The sequence below is a fragment of the Danio aesculapii genome, chromosome 8 (genome assembly GCF_903798145.1).
Source record: "Danio aesculapii chromosome 8, fDanAes4.1, whole genome shotgun sequence".
In the NCBI taxonomy this organism is placed as follows: domain Eukaryota; kingdom Metazoa; phylum Chordata; class Actinopteri; order Cypriniformes; family Danionidae; genus Danio; species Danio aesculapii.
The window spans coordinates 19728829-19753023 of NC_079442.1; the positions used below are offsets into that span (position 1 = coordinate 19728829).

General features: G+C 35.2%; 2 protein-coding genes across 4 annotated transcripts; both read right to left on the bottom strand.

The window, feature by feature from the left end:
• Positions 1 to 2324: 2324 nt before the first annotated feature.
• Positions 2325 to 16953, bottom strand: rnf10 (ring finger protein 10). 3 transcript variants are annotated; one of them, XM_056463387.1, is made up of 17 exons: positions 16432 to 16953; positions 13646 to 13836; positions 12902 to 13107; positions 12148 to 12238; positions 11876 to 12060; positions 10762 to 10898; positions 10341 to 10498; positions 9434 to 9571; positions 8435 to 8633; positions 8174 to 8307; positions 7861 to 7978; positions 7587 to 7688; positions 7310 to 7447; positions 7145 to 7236; positions 5343 to 5400; positions 5079 to 5243; positions 2325 to 2903 (listed from the first exon to the last, which is right to left on the bottom strand). In XM_056463387.1, exons 1-17 carry the CDS (start codon positions 16577 to 16579, stop codon positions 2830 to 2832), a joined length of 2334 nt encoding a protein of 777 aa, XP_056319362.1. In that variant the 5' UTR covers positions 16580 to 16953; the 3' UTR covers positions 2325 to 2829. The 3 variants fall into 3 exon arrangements, with proteins under 3 accessions (XP_056319362.1, XP_056319361.1, XP_056319360.1); XM_056463386.1 differs by having other exon boundaries at positions 5079 to 5246; XM_056463385.1 differs by having other exon boundaries at positions 5079 to 5400.
• Positions 16954 to 17541: 588 nt separating this feature from the next.
• pop5 (POP5 homolog, ribonuclease P/MRP subunit) lies at positions 17542 to 23925 on the bottom strand. The gene is made up of 5 exons (XM_056464324.1): positions 23849 to 23925; positions 23593 to 23735; positions 23324 to 23473; positions 21748 to 21831; positions 17542 to 17970 (listed from the first exon to the last, which is right to left on the bottom strand). Exons 1-5 carry the CDS (start codon positions 23866 to 23868, stop codon positions 17861 to 17863), a joined length of 507 nt encoding a protein of 168 aa, XP_056320299.1. The 5' UTR covers positions 23869 to 23925; the 3' UTR covers positions 17542 to 17860.
• Positions 23926 to 24195: the final 270 nt, after the last annotated feature.

The following is a 24195-nucleotide window of genomic DNA, read 5'->3' on the forward strand; positions in this document are numbered from 1 at the left end:
GCTGTTTTCATACAAATGAAATCAGCCACTTCTCTGACAATAGATGTTTCCTTGTGATATCGGGCTGGTATTGCCCATAGAAAATGTATACCCTGGAAGCAGGCAAAGTTGTTTTTATAGATTTTTTGCAGCACAGACATAACCATGGAGCTTTATATGATCACTGTTAATCCACTGAAGGATATTTTGACAATGTTTTTTGTTCCTTTTCTAGATTTCAGGAACACTGCTGTATATGATAGATGACGCTGGATTTCATCTGTTTAATTTATGAATGAAAATCTTGGGGGTTGGAATGACTTAAGGGCAAGTAATAACAATTTAAAAGTTTTGGTGAACACTTCTATAAAAGTACAGATAAATTCGCCCGTGAGCAGTGCACTACATACACATGACCGTATTTGATTATTTTATGAAACAATCAAGATTTTCTCGTTTTCCTTTGGTATATGAAAGTTATGGTTTCATGTACCTTTTTCATTAAATACCTGTGTAATCACAAATTTCTCTTCATTTACTGATTATTCCAAAGAAGAAACTCATAATTATACCAAATAATTATCAACCCATTTTGTTCTGCAGAACCAAATGTATTGCATATAAGCCTTCTGTGAATATTCAGAACTGCCAATGTCAGTGGCTTTAAACAAAATATATTAAAGATGGTTAATTTTTTTTTTAACTACACTACAAGACATTTTTTTCATACAATAAATAAATAAACAAACAAAAAGCTTCTCCACAATTAAAGGCTCACTCCCGAGCAATTTTCACTGACAATGAGGAAAATCACTCCCTGATGTGAGATGGTGCTTGATGAAAAACAGCAGCATATAAAACAAGCAGCTCCATGTTCATCTTGCCATCTTCTTGGTCATTAGGAATGAGTGCTTGCCTAGACTATTTTTACTTAAGCCTTTAATTTTTTACTTAAGTCTTTAATTTATATATGTGTGTGTGTGTGTTCTCATTCATTCTATATAATTACAAAATTCTATTTGATTGCAACAAATCAAATCAATAGCATAATGAGTAATGGGGTTATGAACAATTATTAGTCCATGAACATTTAACGATTTAAATAAATAGAAGAGCGCAGGATAATTATATATTTTAACTGTTAAATATGTATAAAAACTATTACTTGCAGAAACACCTAGCACAGTCCTGCTTAATGCGTCCAACGACGCGAGCTGCCCTGTGTACTGACGAACAAAAATGTTCAATTTCATTGGCTGGCTCTAGCTAATAACCCACTATTACTGCCCTCTTACTGGTATGTACATTTACATAATGATATTAAACAAAAATATATTCATGAAGCGGTTTATAAAAACTACTAAACAATAATAAAATAATCATACAAATGATCACGTTGGCTACTGGCATTGTTTATATTGGTCAGGCATCGACCAGTTATAAAGCTTTACCACTCTCCCTCCCTTGCCCCGTGTTCCTCTGCATCGAAGTGCATGAGTGAGTTCTGCTGCAGGAATATTGCAAAATGTATAGCAAAAGTCTGAGCGCAAGGATTTGTAATTTTACTGTCAAATCCAAAAGTTTGAGAGTGTCGACCTGTGGTTGTACAATGACACTGTAATAAAGTGCTCAGGTCATTTGCCATGCACACGTGTTTGTTATATTGTATAAGTGGATGACATTTGACAAGTACAAAACTATTAATCTGCAACTTCAAAACACGAGTGGTTTCATTATTGTCTGTGTGTGCAAATCGAGATATTCAACTATTCACATCAGTAAATTGTCTGTAAATTTCAACCTGCACATACAAATATTATCACAAGTTCTCACATTTAGATTTACATTTACTGATTTACATTCATAAATAGACTTCATTCCATCCTAAAAATATATAATAATGGAATTTTAAATAAGACAAGCAAAGTGCCAGTGCATAATAATCCTTTATTCATTCCAACTTACTCTAAATGCAAGATCTTTTTACCACATGAGGGAAAATAATGAAATATAGAGAAAGAAAACAAAATGAAACCCTCTTGAACTTTTAGAAAGCCTCTCTGTGTCTTTACATATCATCCTCACTCAACACAGAAGCTCTTCTCTGAACACTATTGAACACGAGCAGCTCTCAATCTGTCTAACAGATGAATAAATGAATGAAGGTTCTAATAGTCAAGTGCTTAACACCCACTATGCTATTCCAGCAGAAATATGACTTCTTGTTTGTGAATTATGATCATATCTGATTGTGAAAGGCAGTTCTCAGGCTGGACAGATGAACACAGACTGACTGAAGTTCACAATAATCAGAAAATAAAGGGAAGAAAAAGAAGAATTGTGTGTGTGTGTGTGTGTACAAACAAGCAGAAATGTGTACAAATCAGCATAGTTTTGAGCGTCTGTGCATCACAGGAAGAACTTAAATGCATTTAATCCTCGTCACGTTCTTCCTCTGTTGCATTTTTCAGTGTTTTGTTTTAATTCATTTGTGTTTTATTTGAATTCAGATTGGGGCATCATGGTTGAGGTAAAGGGTGTCTGATAAACGTGGACGGGACGTGTCTGCAGCTGGCTGACTGAGACCGCAAGACCCCCAAAATCTATCAGTGCAACCCTTAACAAACAACCACGATATTTAACTTAAGAGTAATGGAGAATCGGGACAGAACTACAGTGAAAAGTTATATGGATCTGATCTAGAGAGAGTCTAAACCAGAACCCTATTGAACTTCCTGTGGAGAAGAATCTCATTGAACAGGGAAATGGAGGAGGAGAAGGAAGGGATATGATGAAAGCTAAGCGAAAGGGAGGATAAGGCAGGAGGAGTGACAGGGTGAACTTCAGTGTTTACTTGGTGTGAACCATAGAGGTGCTGAACAGAAGCTTCTGCTTTTTCTTTTTCTTCTTTCCTCCTTTCTCATCTACAAAAAAAAAGAGAGAGAGAAAGAGAAAAGGTCAGATTAGTAAAACTTTGTTTATCCTTCAATGAATTTTGACATTTAATTTTGACATTAAACAGTAGCGCCTGTATTTACCAAACACTTGCAGAGAAGAACAGCGCTGAAAATGCATGGACAAAACTATTTTTGCACCTGTCCTTTCAGAATACATATTTATAGATTGAAATTATAGGAAGTATTTAAATGAATCATGCAATGCGCTTTACTAACATTTGTGCTCCTCAAATTACAGGTACACTGAGAAAAATGATTCAAAGATGATTCCTTGGATTGACTCAATTTTTTTACGTTTAGTGGTTGTAAACTATTTATTTGGGCTGAATTTAAACAAAGTTGAACATTATTAAATTTAATTTGTTTGTTTAAATTCATCAAATAAATTGTTTGCAACAGTTTAGCATGTGGTCTGCACAATTTGCATGTGCACGTCTTGTCAAATTAATGAAGATTGTTTCTCAGTTTGTAAGTGTTTTTTAATATGCATTTTCTTAACTTGCAGCACATTTGAGCTTATTTGGTCAATGTGTTACATATGGGGACAGTACACTTGCAGGTAGTTTTTCCAAATTGTATAGCACAGAACAGTGGTTACATAAGAATACAAATATGTATGTATGCTGCGCACTATTAATATACTAGCATGTTAAGAATATTCATAGTGATTTAGATGGTTAATCATTTGATGTGATCTTATGTCTATAAATATATTACGATGTTTTTACTATACACGTGTGCTTCAGATGATAACACAATCAATGTTAGGGTAACACTTTAGAATAATGGTCCATTCGTTAATGTGTTTACTAACATTACAAGATTATGTATAATTAAAGCATTTAATCATAGTTCAACATTTATTAATGCATTATTTAAATCCAGACTTGTGCTTAATTGAGTTAACATGAACAAACATGAACTAATGGTAATTAACTTGAATACCATTAACTAACGTTACCAAAGATTAATAAACCATTAATAATTGTTTATGTTTATATTAATAAAATATATTAAATATTAAATATAAATTTAATGTAAATACATTAACTAATGGCCCATTACTCTAAAGGGTTTCAAATATTTTGGAAATGACGCATCCTTATATCCCTAAGGCCCTGTTTACACTGTCAGGTCTTGATGCCCAATTCCGATGATTTGTTGCTATATTTGATTTTTTGCTGTCTGTTTACACGTTCTTTTAATTGTGACCCATATTCGATGAATGTGTATACATTTGCTATACCATTTACGATGCCACACATGCATAAAAGGCAGGTTTTAGCATTTGCACCACACTAGCCATGATGGAAGAAATTGTTTTGCTTTTAGCTCTGCGAAATATGCAAAGTTCGACCAACTTTAAAATGATTTTGAGGCAGAGGGAAAGGGCCGTCATCGCAGCTTGCACCTATGGGTTTATAGGAATTCAGAGGAATTTGTGTCTACGGGAGAAATCTCAGGTCTGGTGGGAGAAAATTGTAGCGACTGACCACTTTCCTCCTCCGTGTTTCCTCTGTTGCTGTTGTTTACCACGTTAGCGTCTCTACACATGCTCTTCCTTCTACATAATTAAACCGTGAAGTACCACATTGTCGCAAGTTTAATGATGTACAAAACTAAATGCCTCAATACATCCGATCTGCCTGTTTGCATGATAGTTGTACTGTCACATATCCGATTTAGATCTGATTTATTTCCACATGAAGCCGAAGACCTGAAACCGATCTCTGAATATCTGAATGCATGCTTTTTTTCCGTGTAGACGGTCATAGAACAGGAAAACGGAACGGGAAAACATAAAACGGGAGGGAATTTGGATCTCATTTTAACGTCAGAAGAAAAAGGAGAAAAAAAAAATAAGAGAGACTTATTGTCTTTATATCACCCCAATTTGACTGTGGACACAATTTACCTACACACAGTTCCATCCAAACATCTTAAAGATCATAGGTGCCCTTTAAACACTAAATCCATAAAGTAAAATTACTTCTGAAGGATCATGTGACACTCCATGTACATAATGGCTGCTTTTGTAAATGTAATTTTGATTTTTTAAGTACCCAATGTGGATAATTGGCTTCTTTTCAAAACATTTAACCCAGAAATTTGAACATCAGTGTATTGAAGTCTATTTCTCACCAGGCATGGGTAAAGCTGGTGCTGGGGTTTGATTTCCATTGTCCAGCTTTGATAGAGCCTGTCCCAGAGCCTGACTGAAGGAGTTCTGGAAACTGGGTACAGGAACCCGATCAGAGTTATCACTCTCTCCATCACTGTCTGCTGCAGGAGGAGCCAGAAATGGGTCTGCTGTGGGGGAAAACATACACATCACCACTAAATATAATGGTACATAAACAGTGGACCAGCAAGAGACAAATTTAACAGTAAGGTCAAGCAATTCACCTTTCTTTGGGGTGGTTTTAGGCCCTGCATCCACACGAGCTTTGCCACCTTTCAGCATCTACAGCAGACAGAATAATCAGTACACATTCACAAAAACACTGTTGTTTTCACCGCTATATACAAATTTATTTTCACTTCCTATTCAGCAATTATTTTTACACTAATAGCCACATTCATGAAACATTTGTAAATACAGAAAGAACTTCCCGAAAACTCTTCCCCAGTTTTACAAACACTTGGCAATCATCAGATTTTATTGTTAAAACATTTGTATGGTAATAAATTCCAAGCTGTCTTGAATAGGGTGCGAGTAATCTCATTTTCAGGTTCAAGAATGCAGTGGATTGTCCTGGATTGCATTCAAAGGATTGATTCCAGCATATAAAAAAAACATCCAGCTGGTAGCGCTTGAGAACTTTAGAAAAACACAGTTTTCCAGCTGAGATGCTTTGGTTGCTATTTATTTAGAATCCTCGCAAGTAACATTCTACTTATCACTCATTTTGAAGAATTTAAAAATACTAAATATAAAAATGTAGGAACAAGTAATGACAACTTCTTTGTTGTTCAGTCACTGTAAAAGTACAGTAGGAAGATTGATTGGTGCATTTGTCCTATTCCTCCATCACTGATTGGTCAGCTGAATTTAAAAAAAAGACAGTGTTGAGCACAGTTTTACCCAAAACTAAACTGTTAAATGGATAGCTCAAATGTTTCCAGACCTTTACTAGTTTCCTCTTTCTGTTGAACGCAAAAAAATGATATCTTGAAGAAAGTTGAAAATCTGCAACTAAAGCTATGTTTCCATCCAAAGATGCGCAATTTATGCACAAAACAGGAACATCATATAAAAGATGTGCGAACAAAGCAGTGTTTCAAAGAACAAAATCATCACTTCCTGATTAACTGCTGTAAAATATCAAACGCATCAAATCAAATATGGAATTTGTTACGGTAGGAGAAGCTGCTTGAATATTTTATTTAATAAATTACTTGCACCTCCGACGACAAATGCTGACAGACAATAAACTTGTTGTGGTGTTTGAAAGTGTAGACCCGGAGCACAGATGCTTTTGATTCTGAGGTAATTAATAATATAACAACACGAATACTGAAATGGTTACAGCGTTTTAGAAAACATTTCAGATGTTTTACAATGTGCTCAGCCTGCTGGACTGTCCATTCACACACATTTTTATCGTCACATGATCTCATAACAAAATCACATGACTTTAATGCATACTGGAATTAGTTTGTACCTAAATATCCTACTTAGTTATGCGCACATGTTTTTTATGTGCATATCCAAAATGTACATAACAGGTGGATGGAAACAGCTATCGACGTCCATAGTAGCAAAACAGATACTATGGAGGTCAATGGTTATATGTTCACAACATTTTTCACATTATCTTCTCTGTGTTCAACAAAATAAGAAACTCACAACAGTTTGAAACAAGTAAAGGGCGAGTAGTTTTGAATTACATCTTAAACTCCCAGAAAGAGAGAGCTAACTTACAAATATTAGTATGCCAGTGCATCAAAAAGAGTGCAATGAAATAACCAAAAAGTTGTACACAGCATTTACACATGGTTAGGGAGCAGGAGTAGATTTCTTTCCAACCAAGTAACATTGAAAAATAAACACTTTCACAGAGATTTTACATCAGATCATCAATTTATAAACAATAAGTTCTGCTTGTTTGATGAATGAGGCTCATAGTGAAGAAATTGCAGTGGTTCTGAAACTGGCCCTTTGTATTCATAAACTAGAAACTAAGTTATTTAAAAAGAAGTCCAACCTGAGCAAATGACATGCAGTGAGAGTCTTCTTCCACACTGACTACACTCAGAGACGGGCTGTGCTCACTGAGATTAGGGAACATTACTCCATCTGAAATGAAGACAGGACTTTAGCACAGAACACAAGGCACTAAAGGCCGAGGAAAGAAAGGAGTGAGTGTCACCTGAAGATGGGCTGCTGCTCAGAGGAGAAGGGGGTCCCAGCAGAACCTCTGGAAGATGCAGCGGTGGGCCGTTCTGAGGAGGAGAACCAAAAGCTGGAAAATGATGGAGGTTTTCCAGCCCAATGTGCACCTCTGGGTCTGAAAAACATGAAGCAGCATTCAATCATCCAACATCATCAGTTGAGGATCAATGTTCTATGTTCACCCATCTAATTTTATATAGAAGAGGGCTTTGTTTTCATTAAAACCTAATAAGAAACAGGGAATTAAATCTCACATTTGCCCTGTTTCCTATTTTCCTCCATCTCAATCCTCTTCTCCCTTCTTTTCTCATCCCTCACTTTCTTCTGTCGCAAGCGTTTCCTTTTCTCCAAATCATCTGCCAAAAAGACAAAAATGTTAAAAATGTGTTTTCTTTATGCAAAACCATGAAAATAAAATCACATATGGGCATTAGTTTACTTTTTCAAACTTGCACCTCAAAAAAAAAAAATGTAATCGTCATGCATCTTATGGTGCATAATACAGCAGACTCTTTTACACTGATGTACCTGCGAAACTGTCCAAGGTTTCTTTCGAGAGGATGGGTGGCTGAAGATCAAGCTCACAGAGGCTGAACTCACAGGTGAGGGGCAGGTGAGACAGGTAACGGTGCCGACGGCGAATATCCTAAATATGAGGCACATGTTAATTACTTATTCAGGAAAGATACAACTTAAAACATGATATTTTAAAAGTGGTTTCATTTCGCCTTAATAAAAGAGGATTTTTAAACACAAAGAGCTGCTAAATATGTTTTTAATGCTGTAGAACAGTATTATTTAAAAATTATATTTTTTAATATATCTGTGAGAATGAGAATACCTCAGTGACCGTCTGTCCATCAATCTCCACAACATTAGCAGTGATGGTCTGAGGGCTGTTCTCCAAGCTCCCATACTGCCTCTGAAGACATCGCACATTCACTGGGTGAAGAAACATCTGCTGACCGTCCTCCGCTACAAAGACGAAAAAAATAACAATAATAAAGTTGTAGTTATACTTCTATTCCTCCTCTTCCTTGATTGTTTCCTCAGAGCTGCAATGAACAAAACCTTTCATCATTGCAAACAGAGCAACACTCACCCTGATAGAAGTAGTAATATGGGCCATGATGAGCGGTCTGACTGGATTGAGGGGTCTCTTCTACAGGAAGGTCCTCCACGTCTCCTTCAGGCATCTCTCCAGCCACCTCAGGAACACTGGAATTGGTCATTTCCTCCAGCACCTCCTCTTGAGCATCCTGCACCTCATCGTCAAATGCTGAAGCATACTGCAGAATGGGCTGAGATAGAAGTCACTACATTAAAGCAGGGTAGGTGACCTCGTAAAATAATAAATCCTTTGTAGATCTGAAGAGTCTTTCAAACAGCAAAACAAATGTTTTTTTTTTTTTTAAGTTGTAAGTGGTCTAAATGCATGCATTTATATTGTTGGTGGAATGCATAAGACCACCCAAAAAACAGAAATATTTATATTATTACTTTACTACTATAATATGATTTGTACTGCAATGTTTTCTCGGCGATGAATGAGACAGAGGCTTTCAAATCTAGCTGGCAATTGTTAGCCTCTCTAAATTTTTCTACCCCACCTTTAAGATCAATAAAAATATTAAGCAGCTGAAACAATTCCAGTATGTTAAAATATTTACAGATAATTCAAGAATCTTTAGTAATAAAAGGACATTAAAGCACCTGATGGACTGTGGATTTTAGATACTTTCCCAAAACAAAAAAAAATAAAGCAGTAGTTTTTGCATGTGATAAAATAAAGATTCGCTGACTCGTTCAAATTTGTGAAAAAAAGAAAGTGACCATGTTTATGAATAGATCACTGAATCACTAGCTTACATTAATCATTCAAAAGTTTCATTCGGGAAGGAAAAGTTGTACTGATGCTCGGAGACACAAATGTTCTGCTTCTGCTTTTTTAGGATCACTTTTCATTTGAAAAACAGAAGAATAACAATAGTCTTTCTAAAATGTAAAAAAAAAAAAAAAAGATCTGAACAATGACCACTGATTGACTTATGGATATCATCAACTGAAGGCAACAGTCTTGAAAGCAACAGTCTCCACTGACCTTTGAGTTTGTGAGGTTCTTGACCACAGTCACCTCTGCAGAGGATTGTTCAGACAGAGAGAGTTTCCTCATGTCCACCCCATCAACAGAACCAGCAGTCTTACGACGACGACGTTTCAATAGAGTCTCCTCTCGCTCCTGGTTAATCCCAGATAAAATAGGAGGATTAATTGTATGTGTGCAGTGTTTGCAAATTGCCTATTTGCTTTTTTTTTTTTTATTATTAAAGAAAATTAGAGGTTCACACAAAACCCGCTTCACATTGTCTTCCTTTGCTCTCCCTTCACTTGTTCAAAACCTGTTCAAGTTCATTTCTTCTGTTCAACACATAAGATGATATTTTGAAGAAAACTGGAAACCTGTAACCATTGACCTCCATAGTATTTGTTTTCTATACAGGTTTTCAGCTTTCCAAAACATCTTTGGTGTTCAACAGAACAAACTCATAAAGGTTAATAACCACTTGAGCACGAGTAAATGATAAATTTATATTTTGTGTGAACTATCACATAAGTATATGTGAATTTAGCAGACACTTAAAGCAAACCTACACCATTTAGCTTTCCCAGTTAATTCATTTGAGCTATTTTTTAAATGGTCAATTTTTATGACAGTTTACGATTGACTTCATTTTGTACATGTCAATTTTAAATAAAGTTTGATATAGTCAGCCCAAATAGTTTGTATATATTAAATTACACAAAATACAAGATACAACCAAAACCAATGAGCAAACCGCTTTAAACAGCTTTAAAAGTCAAGGCTTAAACCATTTTTGGTGTAACAAACATGCACTTTTTTTAACAAAACATAAGTATAACTTGTTAAACTAGTTTGATGACTGAACCTCAGTAAAAAACAGCATGCCCAACCCAACATTCATCTGTAAGCATGAAAGCACGTGTACCTGCAGCTGCAGTAAAGCGCTCTGTATGAAACAGGCCTGCGGGTCGTCTTTCTCCTGGCTGAGCTGGGTTTGGAGAGCCATCCTCTCTTCAGCCAGCAAACCCAAAACCTGCTGCCGAGACGCCAGCAGCAGCTTGGAGTATGAACGCAATTGCACATCTGCAACAAATAAGGGAAAGAATGGCAATTTAGAAAAACTGCACAAAAGCACACACCTCAATCTAAAATGTGTGCTAAGCCAAACAACACGTAGTACAATAATATAAATATAGCCAGCAACACAGAAGCTCCAAAAATATCAATATTAACTTAAAAAGGCCATCAAAAGCGAGTCAATCTTGATCATCAGATCAAATTGTGAAATTTAAGACATGCTCATATGAACACCACGAACGTCACAGACAAACAGCAGAATATCTGACCTCCAAACTGAATGGGCTCCTCCACTTTAACCCACTGAGAGCTGGGAAGAGCCACCAGAGATCCTTTCTCTCTTCGCATCAGACACATCGTGATGGAGTTACCGGACACATACTGACGGGTCTCCATTGCAACCACACTAAAAAAAAAAAAACAATAAAAATTAAATATTAAGTCAAGGTTAATAAAAAAAAAGCATCTTTTCAAAAATACATGCCAAAGGTTAATTGTAACAAAATAAAAATGATTTGCCTTTTATGACATTCCCATTAGAGATGTGTGGGTCTAGACTGAGCTAGCATGTTAATTTCCCTGAACTAAAGACTCTGAAAAAGCGGATTACATTGTTATAACATTATAACAACAGCTGTCATAACATTATTTATTAATATTGTGGCTCTTTTTTATTTTGAGTCTCAGAAGCTATAAAAATTAAAAATGTAACAGGAAGTACGTTGGGACCATTGTTATTGTTTACATCCCACAAAATGGTCACATATTTTCTGCATTTGGGGGTTTTGAGCTTTTAGACTAGTTATAAAACTTAAGTTCAAACAATTATCAAATTAGTCAGTGTATATTAGAAATGACAGATACCACATTTTATAAAGCAATATAATACCGATATTTAGTTATAAATTTAACAATATATGTAATATATTATAATTTTAATGTGAATGGGATATTTAAAAAGAATGCTATTTTGTTAGCTCTATGCAACTGTTATGGAATAATAAAGTATAACATAAGCTTATAATATTTAAACACCATTAAAGTTCTGTACATGATTTTTTGTTAGGTTTATTTTTTGATAGCATTACGGTTCCATGAGAAGGGCTTTAACTGTAATGAAAACACAAATTTGCGAGCATCAACTGAGCTCAGAATACACACACGAAACACGTGATTACTCTGGTGCGACTCTGACCAATGATGAAAGAGCAGTGTTCGATATCAGATGTTGTGCAGCCACTCTGGAAAAGCTACACTATCTGACAGATTAACAATCATCCTGTACATAGTGCTAAAACATTTAGTTATGAATAATGTTTTACAAAATTCAAATATCAGATTAATCAAAATCAAACATTATACAGAAGTGATTTTTGTGCAAACCTCTTGAGATCACCGCTGTGCACGGCCTCATAGCAAATGGGGCACTTGGACCAACTCTTCTCACTCAGAGAGAGGTAGTGCAGCATGCATGGCCAACAGTAGATGTGGCCACAGCGAGTCATGTGGGCCGCCACTGGGGGATACAGGCAGATCGGACAAGATGGCACCTCATGACTGTAGATGCGCTGTTTGGAACGAGGGAAAATGCAAAGAAACATTAAAACATTTGACAAGCGACCAATAGGATAAAACTTATGAAGTCTGGAACTGACCACTTGCTGCACGCAGTCCCAGTCCACCAAAGTGTCTGGATCAGTGAAGTGGGCTTGATAGTCCTGATCATCACTTACCACAAACTGGCAGCTGGTGGAGAGAAGGAAGATGTAATTATCAGCCAATCATTTTTATTCAGGGTGCATGAATGGACAAACGATGTATGGCAAAATTAGGCAAGCACACTAACAACTAGTTCAATTGTTTGTTTTTATCAAGGTGATACCTTTTTAAAAGCATACAATGCGTTTTCATTATAAAAAAACCTTGTCTGATGGTACTTAAAGCTTTCACATTCTATTAAAATAGGTTTTATGGTGAGAGCAGTTTGACGGTAATTACAACGTGGCGGTGCATCATTATTCAATAAATACAAATGAGTCAACCTATAGTGACCAATTCTGCATCTGGTATAAACAGTCTGTTCAAGCCTGGTCTCAAAAATAAAATCTGAAAATTGTCTTTCATTTGTATTGACGAAGTTAAAAATCAAGGTGAAACTGGACTAAAGGGTTTAACTGACATCAAAAGCTTCACCAGCAATGTTATAGTTAACCAAACCATTGATGTTAAGTAACCATTAATAAATATAATACTTAAAATAAACAGTTATTTTATACTTAATTAAAATGATCTGAAAACGTATTAAATAAGTTTTTCAGAAGAAAAAAAAATTTAAATATTAATCAAATTAAATCCACTATTGAGCAGGGCAGCATTGTTAAGCGTGATGTAATGTCCTGCTCTACTCACTTAGCCTGTAGGAAATGCTCCTTGTTGAAGGGCTTGTGTTTGTGACCCCACTTATTGCGGCGACCCCAGCAGGAATGGACATCTCCTCCGGAGCCAAAATGGCCTCCTCTTGGCTCAAACGTAAAGTTAAGCAGGTGGTTCAGACTTATCTTTTTGGGTCCAGCAAACTGAGCCGGGCTAAACTCTGCCCGGCGGTTTTCTGCTACCTAATATAAAAATAAAATTCAGCATATTGAAAACAAAGAGACAAAAAAAAAACCGGGAAAGAGATATCTAAAGAAGAATGTCTTTTTTGAGGTAATAATAGTCATTTAACAGGAAAAAACTGAATTTGAAAAAAAATAAACTAATTTGTTAAACTATGTTAAACTCAAACTGACATTTACCTGCATATGTTTGTTTTTTGATTACTACATTTTATTTTAACCATTAAAAAAGTAATAAAAAAAATAATAATTAAATAAAAAATTTAGCAAAATTAATAAGAAAAAAAACATTCTAAAATAAAGGAAAAAAGTAAAAAAAATGGAATCCAAAATAATGTACTTGATTTAAAAAGAATTATTCTACTATATTAGAAAATCATAGGGTACAATTACAGGTCTGTTTGTTTACCTTGCATCATAGCCTACTTCGTTGCAGTTCATTAACCAGCATGATTACTGCAATTTTCATATTAACATGCAATAAGGAAGCGTAACCAACAACAGTTCTACAAGCAAGCGCAAATGAATCATAACTCACCTCTTCTCTTCTCCCACCACCAGCGAGTCCATACTGTCGCACCCCTGCGCCACCTCTCTGAGGGGGTCTCTTGTCAAAATTCTTATTTTTTTGTGGCTGTGAGCGGCGTGGGCCTGGAAAGCTCTCAGCCTTGGCAAAAGTGGGCTCACGCTTACGGCTGTAGCGCTTTGAGCCCCCATTATTTTTACCGTCTAAGAAAAACAGAGGGAAAAAAAAAATAATAATAATTAAATACACAAATATACTATTCCAACTTGAAAAGGTCAGTGTCTGCACCAATTTTGAGGACTTAAAAAAATTCTATTGATTGTAGCATTGACAACTGGATACCATTATACAGCTAATGTATACATAACCTACACAACGTAAAACGAAAGAGCGCATTAATTTTTTTTTTTTTGGAGCACACACAGCCCTCATCTAATCAATCCAGTCACATGCTGTGCAGAAGTGTTTCAGAAAGTGCCACATGATAAGAGCAGAAGGTTGTAAACCCACACAGCTTATCATTCGCCAGCAGAGACGGTCATCCCATAAGCTTCACGAGCACATGTCAAAACATTATCAAAACTAAAACACTGACAATACTGTAAAGCCATTATTAGCTACACAGTGATTTGATTCTGATACGCTGGAGGCACTGGTGTAATGGAACAAAGGAATAATACCTTGTTACAGGACTTAAGAGCACTGTACATGAGTTATTTTTTTGGCAAATTTTACTTTAACTACTTTTTTTTAATAAAGTCTATACTTTAACTCAGTTACATTTCTCTGAGGTACATGCATTACTTACTAAAAAATGAAACCAAAGGAACCAAGACTCAAAGTCAGTTTGACACACTGGTGGCCTGCAGCATTACCTAAATTGAAACTTCCTTTTACTATTATTATACATAATACTAATATTAATTATTTATTTATTAATTATTTATTTATTAATTTACCGGAACATTTAGCCTTTTAAAGAGAACTCTATAAAACAGGGTTAAAACTGATCACAATCATACTGTTCAAACAGTGTACAGAGCAAGTTTTATTATATATTGGCTGTTGACTTTGTTTTTTGTTATGTAGGCTATTGATTAAAAAAGATTAAGCTTTTATTTACAGCATTTACTTTTACTTCATTACTTAAGCACATTATTAAATAATAAACAAATAACACTTTTCATACTTAAGTACTATAAATATCAGCTACTTTAAAACTTTTACTTAAGCAAAATTCTACTCAGTGATTTTAACTTTTACCAAAGTCATTCTCTAGTAAGGTGTCTGTACTTTTACTCAAGGTGTAGATTTCCAGTACACACCACTGGCTGGAGGATTTTCCTGGGAGCATCCGAAAGCTAGAGGGCAGTAGCTTTTGGCACAGGTTTGCTTTTGGGCACATGGTGGACTACTGACAAGAATAGACCCTGACCATGATCCCCATTCATCTGATCTGCTTCTAAGAGGAGCAGCAGACGAAATAAACCTAAATGTTAATTTCCCAAGGGAAATCGGTTGGATTTTAAGAAAACATTAGGTTAGCTGAGGAGATATCCATTTATCTATTTGAGAGCGTGACACACAGACACCACCCATGCAGTGTTATCTGAATATGAGTTTATGGCAAGTGCACATTAAGCACTGGCATAAATTATACAAACTTAGCAAACATGTCTGATCAAGTTGGGAAAATATGGAACTGATTTAACTAGCATAATAAGCATTACTGAATGGTAATTTAAAAACAACCACAAAATAAATAACTATTGGGTGTTAAGAATAGCAGATATAAAATCTTGTTTAATAAAAAAATTATTAATTTAACAACTAAATATATGGAGTATCATGGATGTCAACCCTAATGGGATTTTTGCCCCTTTTGGGTGGTATTTGAATTATTTACTGAGTGAACAATTTGCATTGATTAAACCTTTTAGAGCTTTTAGCCAGATTACGCAAATTATTCAATTATGTCAGTGAATAAAATCACCAAGAATTTTACTATGTGTCATTTTTTATTAATTTCTCATTTATTTTATAGTTATTTTTTAAAATACATTTACTTAATTGGAAAAAATAATATTATTTATATTATATTTAGTGATTACTTTCGAGATCCTCCGATGTTTATTTATTGAACCGACTGTCTAGAACAACCAAAGTAACGTTTAAAAAACAACACTGACATCTACTCCTTTTTTTTTTGAGAAATACTATTTTGAGACGATCCTTACAGCCAGTAAAGTTAGTATTAGTTACTGAATGACGTATAACATCTAATAAGCACATTGTTGTGTTTTCCATTAACAACGACAATATAGACAACGCAAGTTGTGTAAAAATACCTATTTACTGGCAAACCTCACATAGAAACATGTAAATAAGGTTAAAAATTTAAGTTAACATTTACAATATTTAAAAAATAATAACAATTTACCTTGCATTTAAACAGATCTATTAAAAATGAAGATAACTTACATAACCTCAACCACGTTTCTTTGCTAACATGCTTCATCATTAACGTTATTTATTCTCTCGTTTTAGGTTTATGTTGGTAACTTAACTATACATCGACTATTAAAATAACAGTCCTTATTATGGACCCTTCATTAGCTTCCTTTCTTTAAAGTAATTTATGCACATTTATTCAACAACGCTATGGGACAATCACTAGCCGCGGCTACGTCATCTTGACAGACAAACAAAAACATGTCGTTGTAAAACCCCAAACAAGCATTAAAACCCGGTTTGATCATAACAGTATTGTTTTTGTGTACAATGCCCTGGTTCTGTACCTGTTTTGGCTTTAGAGTCTGTCGGGTTGAGGCCTGTAGAGCTGGAACGGGGCGGGATCTTCGTGCTGCTGCTGTTGTTGTTGGCGTTTGGGTTTTTCTCCATGTTGAGGCCGAACTCCGGGATGAGAGCCTCCGAGCTCTCTAGCATTAAACGGGGTAAACGGGTTGTTGCGGCTGCGGGTCAGGCGACGAAGGCCCTTATTCATTTCTGACAAACGCGGAGACCCCATTACGGCGACATCATGACCACAAACAAACCGAGAAAAACAGAGAGACACAATCCAAATGTCTCAGTTAAAAAAGCCTGTGTGCTAACACAAAAAACAAGTGCCCAAAAAGCGGGGCCTCGCCCCTTGAAAAGCGCAGTTTCTCCTCGGCGTGGGAAGTGTTGCGCCCCACAAGGCGTTAGCCGTTTTCCAAAAGAGGAAAACGGTTAAATAAATGGGTTTTAACCCAAAATTTACTTCAGCTAAGGAAATTCTGACATATGGCGACGGGTCGCCAATCGGGAACCGTAAACACCCGGATGAGGGTTATAAGCCTCGGAGAGGTCAGAAAGTGCGCATGCGCGGATTCACCGATTCTAATTGGTGCGTTCGACTACATGACATGGTTCTCGCATGCTTTGGTTGTTACCTAATACATTTCTCAAATAAGATTAATGGAATTTCATAAAAGATTTGAAATATAATGATCCAGTAATATGCTCATCCTAGTGTGAGGGATCGCTCATCCGAAAAAAAATAGAGAAATCCTATATCATTAGGGTTATATTACAAAGAAAAAAGACTCTTATATAGTTTTAATAAACACCCAACATGTGTGTTTTATTTATCTTTGGCTGTTTTACAGACTTTAAAAGGACTGCTTACCCAAAAATGAAAATGAACTATTTATTCACTATGTTAAACACAAAGGAAAGAAAATCATAAATGTTTGAAACAGGTCAAGTGTGAGTGAATGATAAACAATTTTTCTTTTTTGGTGAACTATCCCTTTTAAAGTATACTTAAACAGATTTAGACAGACTGATTTGCTGTCAAAGCATTAATTGATGAATATTGATTGAGTTAGGTTATGAATTTACTTTATTTGAAACAAATGCTCACAAATCTAGAGTGAACAGCAAGAAGCAGCAGAAGTTGTTTTAGTTGAACAAAAAGATACACGTCACTGCACATGACATTCATACAACTAAAACAGTAATGTCAACATAAACTACATTCATAATTGATGAATAAAATAAAAAAAATGCACCAAATCTATTAGCATCACAAAAGGTTCAGGCACCACATAACAATTCCCTATTCAACTGCATTATGTATAAACAACATCAGTCTGTCATCCAAATCACTGCATGATTGCATTTTGCCTTCATGAACTACACATACTGTAACACATATCTGCTTTCTGTTTTATATGAAACGTTTTAGGTGTCTTCTTCATCACCATCATCATCATCACTTCCATCAGTTTCCTCTCCTCTGACCAGACTCACAGAACAGCTCAGGATGGCTTTCCTGACATCTTGTTTTTCAGCTGTGTTGTGAAGAAAAAGAGTGATAGTGTGTATAATGAGTGAACCTTCCACACAAGTGGTTCTTAAACATGTTGAGTGAACTAAATGTGGGAAACACTTTAATAGAATTTTACCATTTTAAATCAATCGTAAATTATAAAAAGAACATTGCACCTAAAATACTTGAATAAATGCTGCATTTTACTGTATTTTTGGCCTGCCACCAGCACCCACTCTTAAACAAATAGATACAGTAAACTGATTTAAACTTAAAATGATAAAAACCTGTGATTAGAGGCTATTTACTGTATCTTTTTTGTAATTTTTTTGGATATACCCAAATTATTATTTATTGTGTTATGTTATTATGTGTATAATTTTATGTTTAAACCTATTTGTGGTGTTACTATCTCAACCTATGTTCTTTGTGATCTCAACTTAAGTTTAAACAGGTCGTGATGCATTTGTTTAAGTCAAGTTGTCATAACAAATAATGTCATCTTTGCATTTTAACTGACATAACCGAGAAAATGAAACTTAATAACAGTTTTCATAAGCATGGATTAAATTTAATTTACATTTATGACATGAGCCTTGTGGCGTCACGGTGGCACAGTGGGTAACACAATCGCTTCACAGCAAGAAGGTTGCTGGTTCAAGCCTCGGCTAGGTCAGTTGGTATTTCTGTGTGGAGTTTGCATGTTCTCCCCGTGTTCGCGTGGGTTTCCTCCGGATGCTCCGGTTTCCCCCAAAAGCCCGAAGACATGTGGTACAGGTGAATTGGGGAAGCTAAATTGGCTGTAGTGTATGTGTGTGAATGAGTGTGTATGGATTTTTCCCACTGATGGGTTGCAGCTAGAAGGGAATCCGCTGCGCAAAACATATGCTGGATAAGTTGCCGGTTCATTCTGCTGTGGCGACCCCTGATTAATAAAGGGACTAAGCCGAAAAGAAAATGAATGACGAACGTAAGCCTTGTCATGATTATAAAGGCTTAATGAAAGTCTTATGAACACCCCTTTAAGTAAAATGTTACCAAATAGGGTAATGAATAACACTGAACCAGCCTGAAACTGTGAACTGTATTTTTTAATTAGTTCTATTTTTAGAGATACAAGCATTATTAATACTAATTGATATCTTATTTGCTATAGACATCCCTGTATGTCTTATTTTTCATGTAGGATAGGTGCTGACCATTAAATATTCAGCAATTTGATGACATTAGCAACCGTTTAATTTGATAATATTCTTGTAGCTTTACTTTTAGTGTAAATAATAGGGCTGCACGATACTGGAAAAATCTAACATAGCAATATTTTGTTATTCTGCAATATATGCTGCAATATAAATACAATTTCACCAGGTGACTTGAATATCTCTATTTGGATAGATTATTGATTTGGATAATTCTATAGTGGGAGTGCACATGCAAAAGAATATTACTGTCACTGACATATGGCCATAACAGTGTTTTATCGTTTTCCGAGTCTAACAGTGTTCGGGTACAGTAATGGGCTATAGCACAGCTTGTGTTTTTCAGCCAATGATGAACTCTAGGTGAGAGCTTTGTGTGACTATTCGCAATTTCATAAGGTTCCTTTTACAGCATCGATGTTTTAATGTAATTAAAATACATTTAGTTAAATAGACTTCAGCATCCATTTGGTTGTTAAATCGTAAAAAGAGATAAAAGACCATTTAAACAGGAGGCGCCATCATTAGACACAGGCCAGGGCAGAAATTCTATTGTAAATACTGGGGTAATATTAAATTTACATATTTTAAAGTGATGGGGTGGAAAAATATTTTTTTAATGCAGTGCTTCTTGTTCAGTCTCATACCCACTTTATATCGTATCTCAGCCAGGCACTGAAGATTTGCTGGTTTTTAAAGAAATCAGATCTTAAATGCAGAGATTTTCAATGGGATGACAATAGAGTGGAGAAACTATGACATCACCTTGTAGGCTAATCGGCTGCTAGCAGAAAACTGGTTCCCTCAGTAAAATCCCCATTGGATTTTCCCATAGGCTTTTCGAAGATTGCAAATAATAAGCTCTGTGTTCAAACACTGTTCATTACACTTTCACGTTTTGTCCAGCCCGATAATCCTCACACGAAAATATAACTGAGCACTTTTGGATCTTAAATGCAAACGCAAGAACTGAAAAGCTAACATTTGGCTATAAATGGACTACAGTGCCTTCAGGGCGCTCACCTGTGACGTCAGCACCACCCTGCTACAAACAACTTTTCAAGCTTATTTTTAGTAATATGCTGCATGACAACAATTTTCTCTCTCGGTTTATTTTATTATAATCCACGCTATATATTATAAACAAACAAATACGCAAAAACATATAGACCTACGTACCTTTTGGATAGTGTTTTACATGGGAAATACATTGTGTTTTGCTTAACGGTTATTGTAAATGTTTTAAAACTGTATGTATAAATGTACCTACATAGTATTATCATAAGACATATTTAAATAAGTGTATCTTTCGCGTGCACACAGCCGGCTTACATTAGTAAATTAACAGATGACAGAAATGAGGCGTGAGGCACAGGATTATCAAATGCCTGCAAATCCTATCATGGATAGAGAACAACATTTAATATACTTTTTTGTCTCGAAGTACAGCGAAAAGCAGCCCATACAGTCACATATGCTATACATTTTAGGGAGGAGTGTAAGAGTTTCGGATGAAGAAAAAAACAACGAAAAATCAATTGATCACGTTAAAATGACAGTTAATATGTGTGTATTTTTACACATTTATTCACACGTTTGCACTACTGAGAGTAGGAAAGAGACAGGCTGCACTGGTAAGCAGTATCTTCACAATATTGTTTAATTAAAATAAAGGATCAACAAATTAATCTGTCTTGACAGTCTCTACAAGTGAAGGCATTATCTACACACAATATGAATTCCTAATTAGGAAAATACTCCAAACTATAAAATCCTATTTATGAAAATACTTCAATAAGACAAATCCAAATGCCCAACGCAAGCGAGCTGTATTCCGGACCAGATCAGTTGGATGATGTATAATGTCTCTGACACCGCCTGTAGTCCCATTTAGCAACTTGACAACAACCGTCTGTTTAAAGAAGCGTAACCATTAAAAAAAAAAAATCAGGAGTGTGATTTAACTGATGTGGTTTATGTCGTAGAACAAAACGTGAAAGTGTCTTGAGTTTGTGTTAGCCGCGAACCTTATTTAAGAGATTTAACCGAAATCCCATTGAAAAACCCATTGACTTTCGAATGAGGGAACCGGAACTGCTAAAATCCGAACTCGTTTCCGGGTTTTTGCATACAAATTGACGTCATAGTTCCTCCACTCTATTAACCGGAAGCCCTGGGGCTGGCTGGCTGAAATTAAAGGTTCGTGTGCATATACCCCATTGGATAATAAAAATAATTCAATAAAATGAATCATTATTAAAGTTACAAATTACTTAAGCCTGAATGCTTTTAAAACCATTATACAGTCACAGTCCACAAAAACACATGCAAATGCTAATTTATAATACAAACTCCACATTGCAGATCCTGCGATATGACTATTGTGAATGATCACATTGTGATATCGATACTGAAACGATATACTGTGCAGCCCCAGTAAATAATCTAGAAGGCAACAACAAGCACAGAAAACATTTAGTGCTGCTCTAAGATAACTGTTAATATTTAGATCATGAGAAAACAAGAAAGTAAAAATACTGCTAATAAATCATGGACTCTTTAAGCTTTCATGTTATATAAATGTAACAAAAAGAACTTACCATCTGTCTTACAATGTAGCAGCATTCTTTGGAGCTGTTGTCTGTTGTACTTAATAAGAAACTTCTGACTCGTTCTAATGGTTCCTGTGGAAAAGATGAGAGAGGAACAGATGTAAAATTGTGTAGTTTTTGTTGTCAACCATGTAAAGCTCTGACAGAAAAATGTTCACTATGCACTATGCACTAATATACACAGCCTGCAAGTGCACAAGGGTAAACAGTTCTCCTGAACATCTTCTGTGCATGACTTTTAATCTAAATGAAGTCATACAGGTTTTAAACATCGTTTTTCGGGTAGAGGGTGAGTAAACTGTGACTTCCTTTTTGGTTAATCCCTGTTGAATGAGTAATCATAAGAGTAAGCAACCAAATAAGCATCCGGCAAGATAACATCTCACAATTGCGTTGTCTAAAAAAATGAGCAATGATATCCAGTCATTTTGAGTTCATACGCAATCTCAAAGTTCGAACTTTATTCCTTTTAATTCTCTTACCTCTGAGGACGTACTGTACTCCCTGAAAGAATACTACTACAAATGGAAAAGCTGACATTTTTATGTTTATGATTTTGTTTAAAATAGCATTGCTTGTTGTGTTACTTGTGATATTGATATATCATGTTTTCTCATTATCATGACAGTTTTTTTTTGATCTCAACACATAATTAAAAAATATATATGCAATATACTCAACTTTATTGCAAAGCTGTTTCCTTTAGTGTTACTCTCAGAGTCGACGTCTTTTCACTTTTGTAAATAAATTAACTTATTTTTGCATTATTTGGTTGTCGTTTTGCTATTTTGCCACCAACTTACTACAAACTGAGTCACATCAAAATGTTACCTCTTTAACCCTTAGAGCTAAACTTTAAAGTCGTAACACAACTGTTAATGTTTAGATTATGAGATAACAAGAAAGTAAAAATACTGCTAATGCTATTTTATTTATTACATTTTCTATTAAAAAATAGAAAAGTTTTCTATTTCAATTGAAACGGTTGTGTAAACATTCGGTCTTGTTTTGTCTCAGAACTGAGAGTTTCTATCTCAGTCATTGTGAGAAATGAAATTAGAATTGTGTAGTTGTCAACTCGAAACAAGAAGAGTCAGAAGTCAGACACCAAAAAAAAAAATAAATGTCACTGCAATTTTTCTCTCACAGTTATGTTGTTTTCCCCTCATTCTCTTTGAGTTTTTATCTCACAATACTCTTCTCTTCTATTTACAATTGTGAATAAATATAACACTGAAATTCTAGACAAAAATAATAATAATTCAAACTGTCAGATATCCAACTTTTTCAATTTCCCAAAAATAAGCTCTGGATTTACATTGCAAAAATCTATAATCTACAGATAAAAAAAAAACAGTGCCACACAAACTGACGTTTTTCCTCACAATTTTTATAAACACCTTGTAAGACTTTAACTTTATATCTGTATAATCTAGAACCACAGGTAAGAAAAGAAGAAGAAAGTAAATTTGTTTTAGGTACAAAGCATCATAATTTTGACAAAAGAGTTACTCGTAATAACCTTTTATTTTAAAATTAATTCTAGCCTCGGATTAATACTTGCCTCCGACATGAAGGCAGTTGAAGAAGCACCGCACTTTCTGTCCTCTGTTCTCCAGGAAAGTGATGAAGGGAAGAGAGGACCACACCAGCCGATAATGCGCTTTCCTGCAGCGGATCAGCACCACTCCAGTGTGGGCATTCAGATATTTCACTGCACAACATTTAGGAACATATTATAGAAACTGAGCTAAACAAATTAATTATCAACATCACAAAAAGTAATTATTATTTCTTATATGTTTAAAATCTTAAAAACATCTCATTGTTTACCCAATACGCCTATATTAAAGATCGCCGCTCCGTAGTCGCCGTGAGCTCGGTTCACGGCTCCTCTGAGTGCCTGATACACGACTTTATCCTCGAAAAGATGAAGACTGCTGGGTTCAGAGACACACAGTTCGCAGAGCAAATACCTGGTAAAAACAATAACAAAATGTCCGAACTGTTAAGCATCTAAAAGTTAAGTTTAAAATTAGTTCAATTATGCATTTTAAAACGGGGAAAATAAGATATTTTTCTTCATTACCTTGACTTGAATCTGACCATGTTCTCAACATGTGGTTAAATGTCTTTATAAACAATACTTTACTTCCGGGTTTCATTTGGCCAATGAGGCTAGAGGAGGCGGGGTTATTATCTTTATTGAAGTGTTCTGTTACAACAAATGAGGATTGCAAAACGAATTATATCATAACTGGGGCTAAAATATTCTTTGGAAAAATTTTCATTTCTTTTAAGTTGCATTCTTATTATTTTCAACATGTGTTTGCAACAAATACTTTGGGTCTAATGCATATTTATTTGTTTTAAACAATAAATAAAAAAATATTAGATAAAAATGTTTACGATTTTCAGAAACTGTCAGTGTTTTAG

Coding starts and splice junctions, on each gene's coding strand:
- rnf10 (XM_056463385.1), bottom strand. CDS start 16,579: ATGCTAGAGAGCTCGGAGGCTCTCATCCCGGAGTTCGGCCTCAACATG. Junction 12,061..12,147: donor GGGACTGCGTGCAGCAAGTG/GTCAGTTCCAGA, acceptor CGTTCCAAACAG/CGCATCTACAGTCATGAGGT. Junction 7,689..7,860: donor AACCTTGGACAGTTTCGCAG/GTACATCAGTGT, acceptor TCTTTTTGGCAG/ATGATTTGGAGAAAAGGAAA.
- pop5 (XM_056464324.1), bottom strand. CDS start 23,868: ATGGTCAGATTCAAGTCAAG. Junction 23,474..23,592: donor CTTTAATATAGGCGTATTGG/GTAAACAATGAG, acceptor AATGTTGTGCAG/TGAAATATCTGAATGCCCAC. Junction 17,971..21,747: donor GCTACATTGTAAGACAGATG/GTAAGTTCTTTT, acceptor TTCACAACACAG/CTGAAAAACAAGATGTCAGG.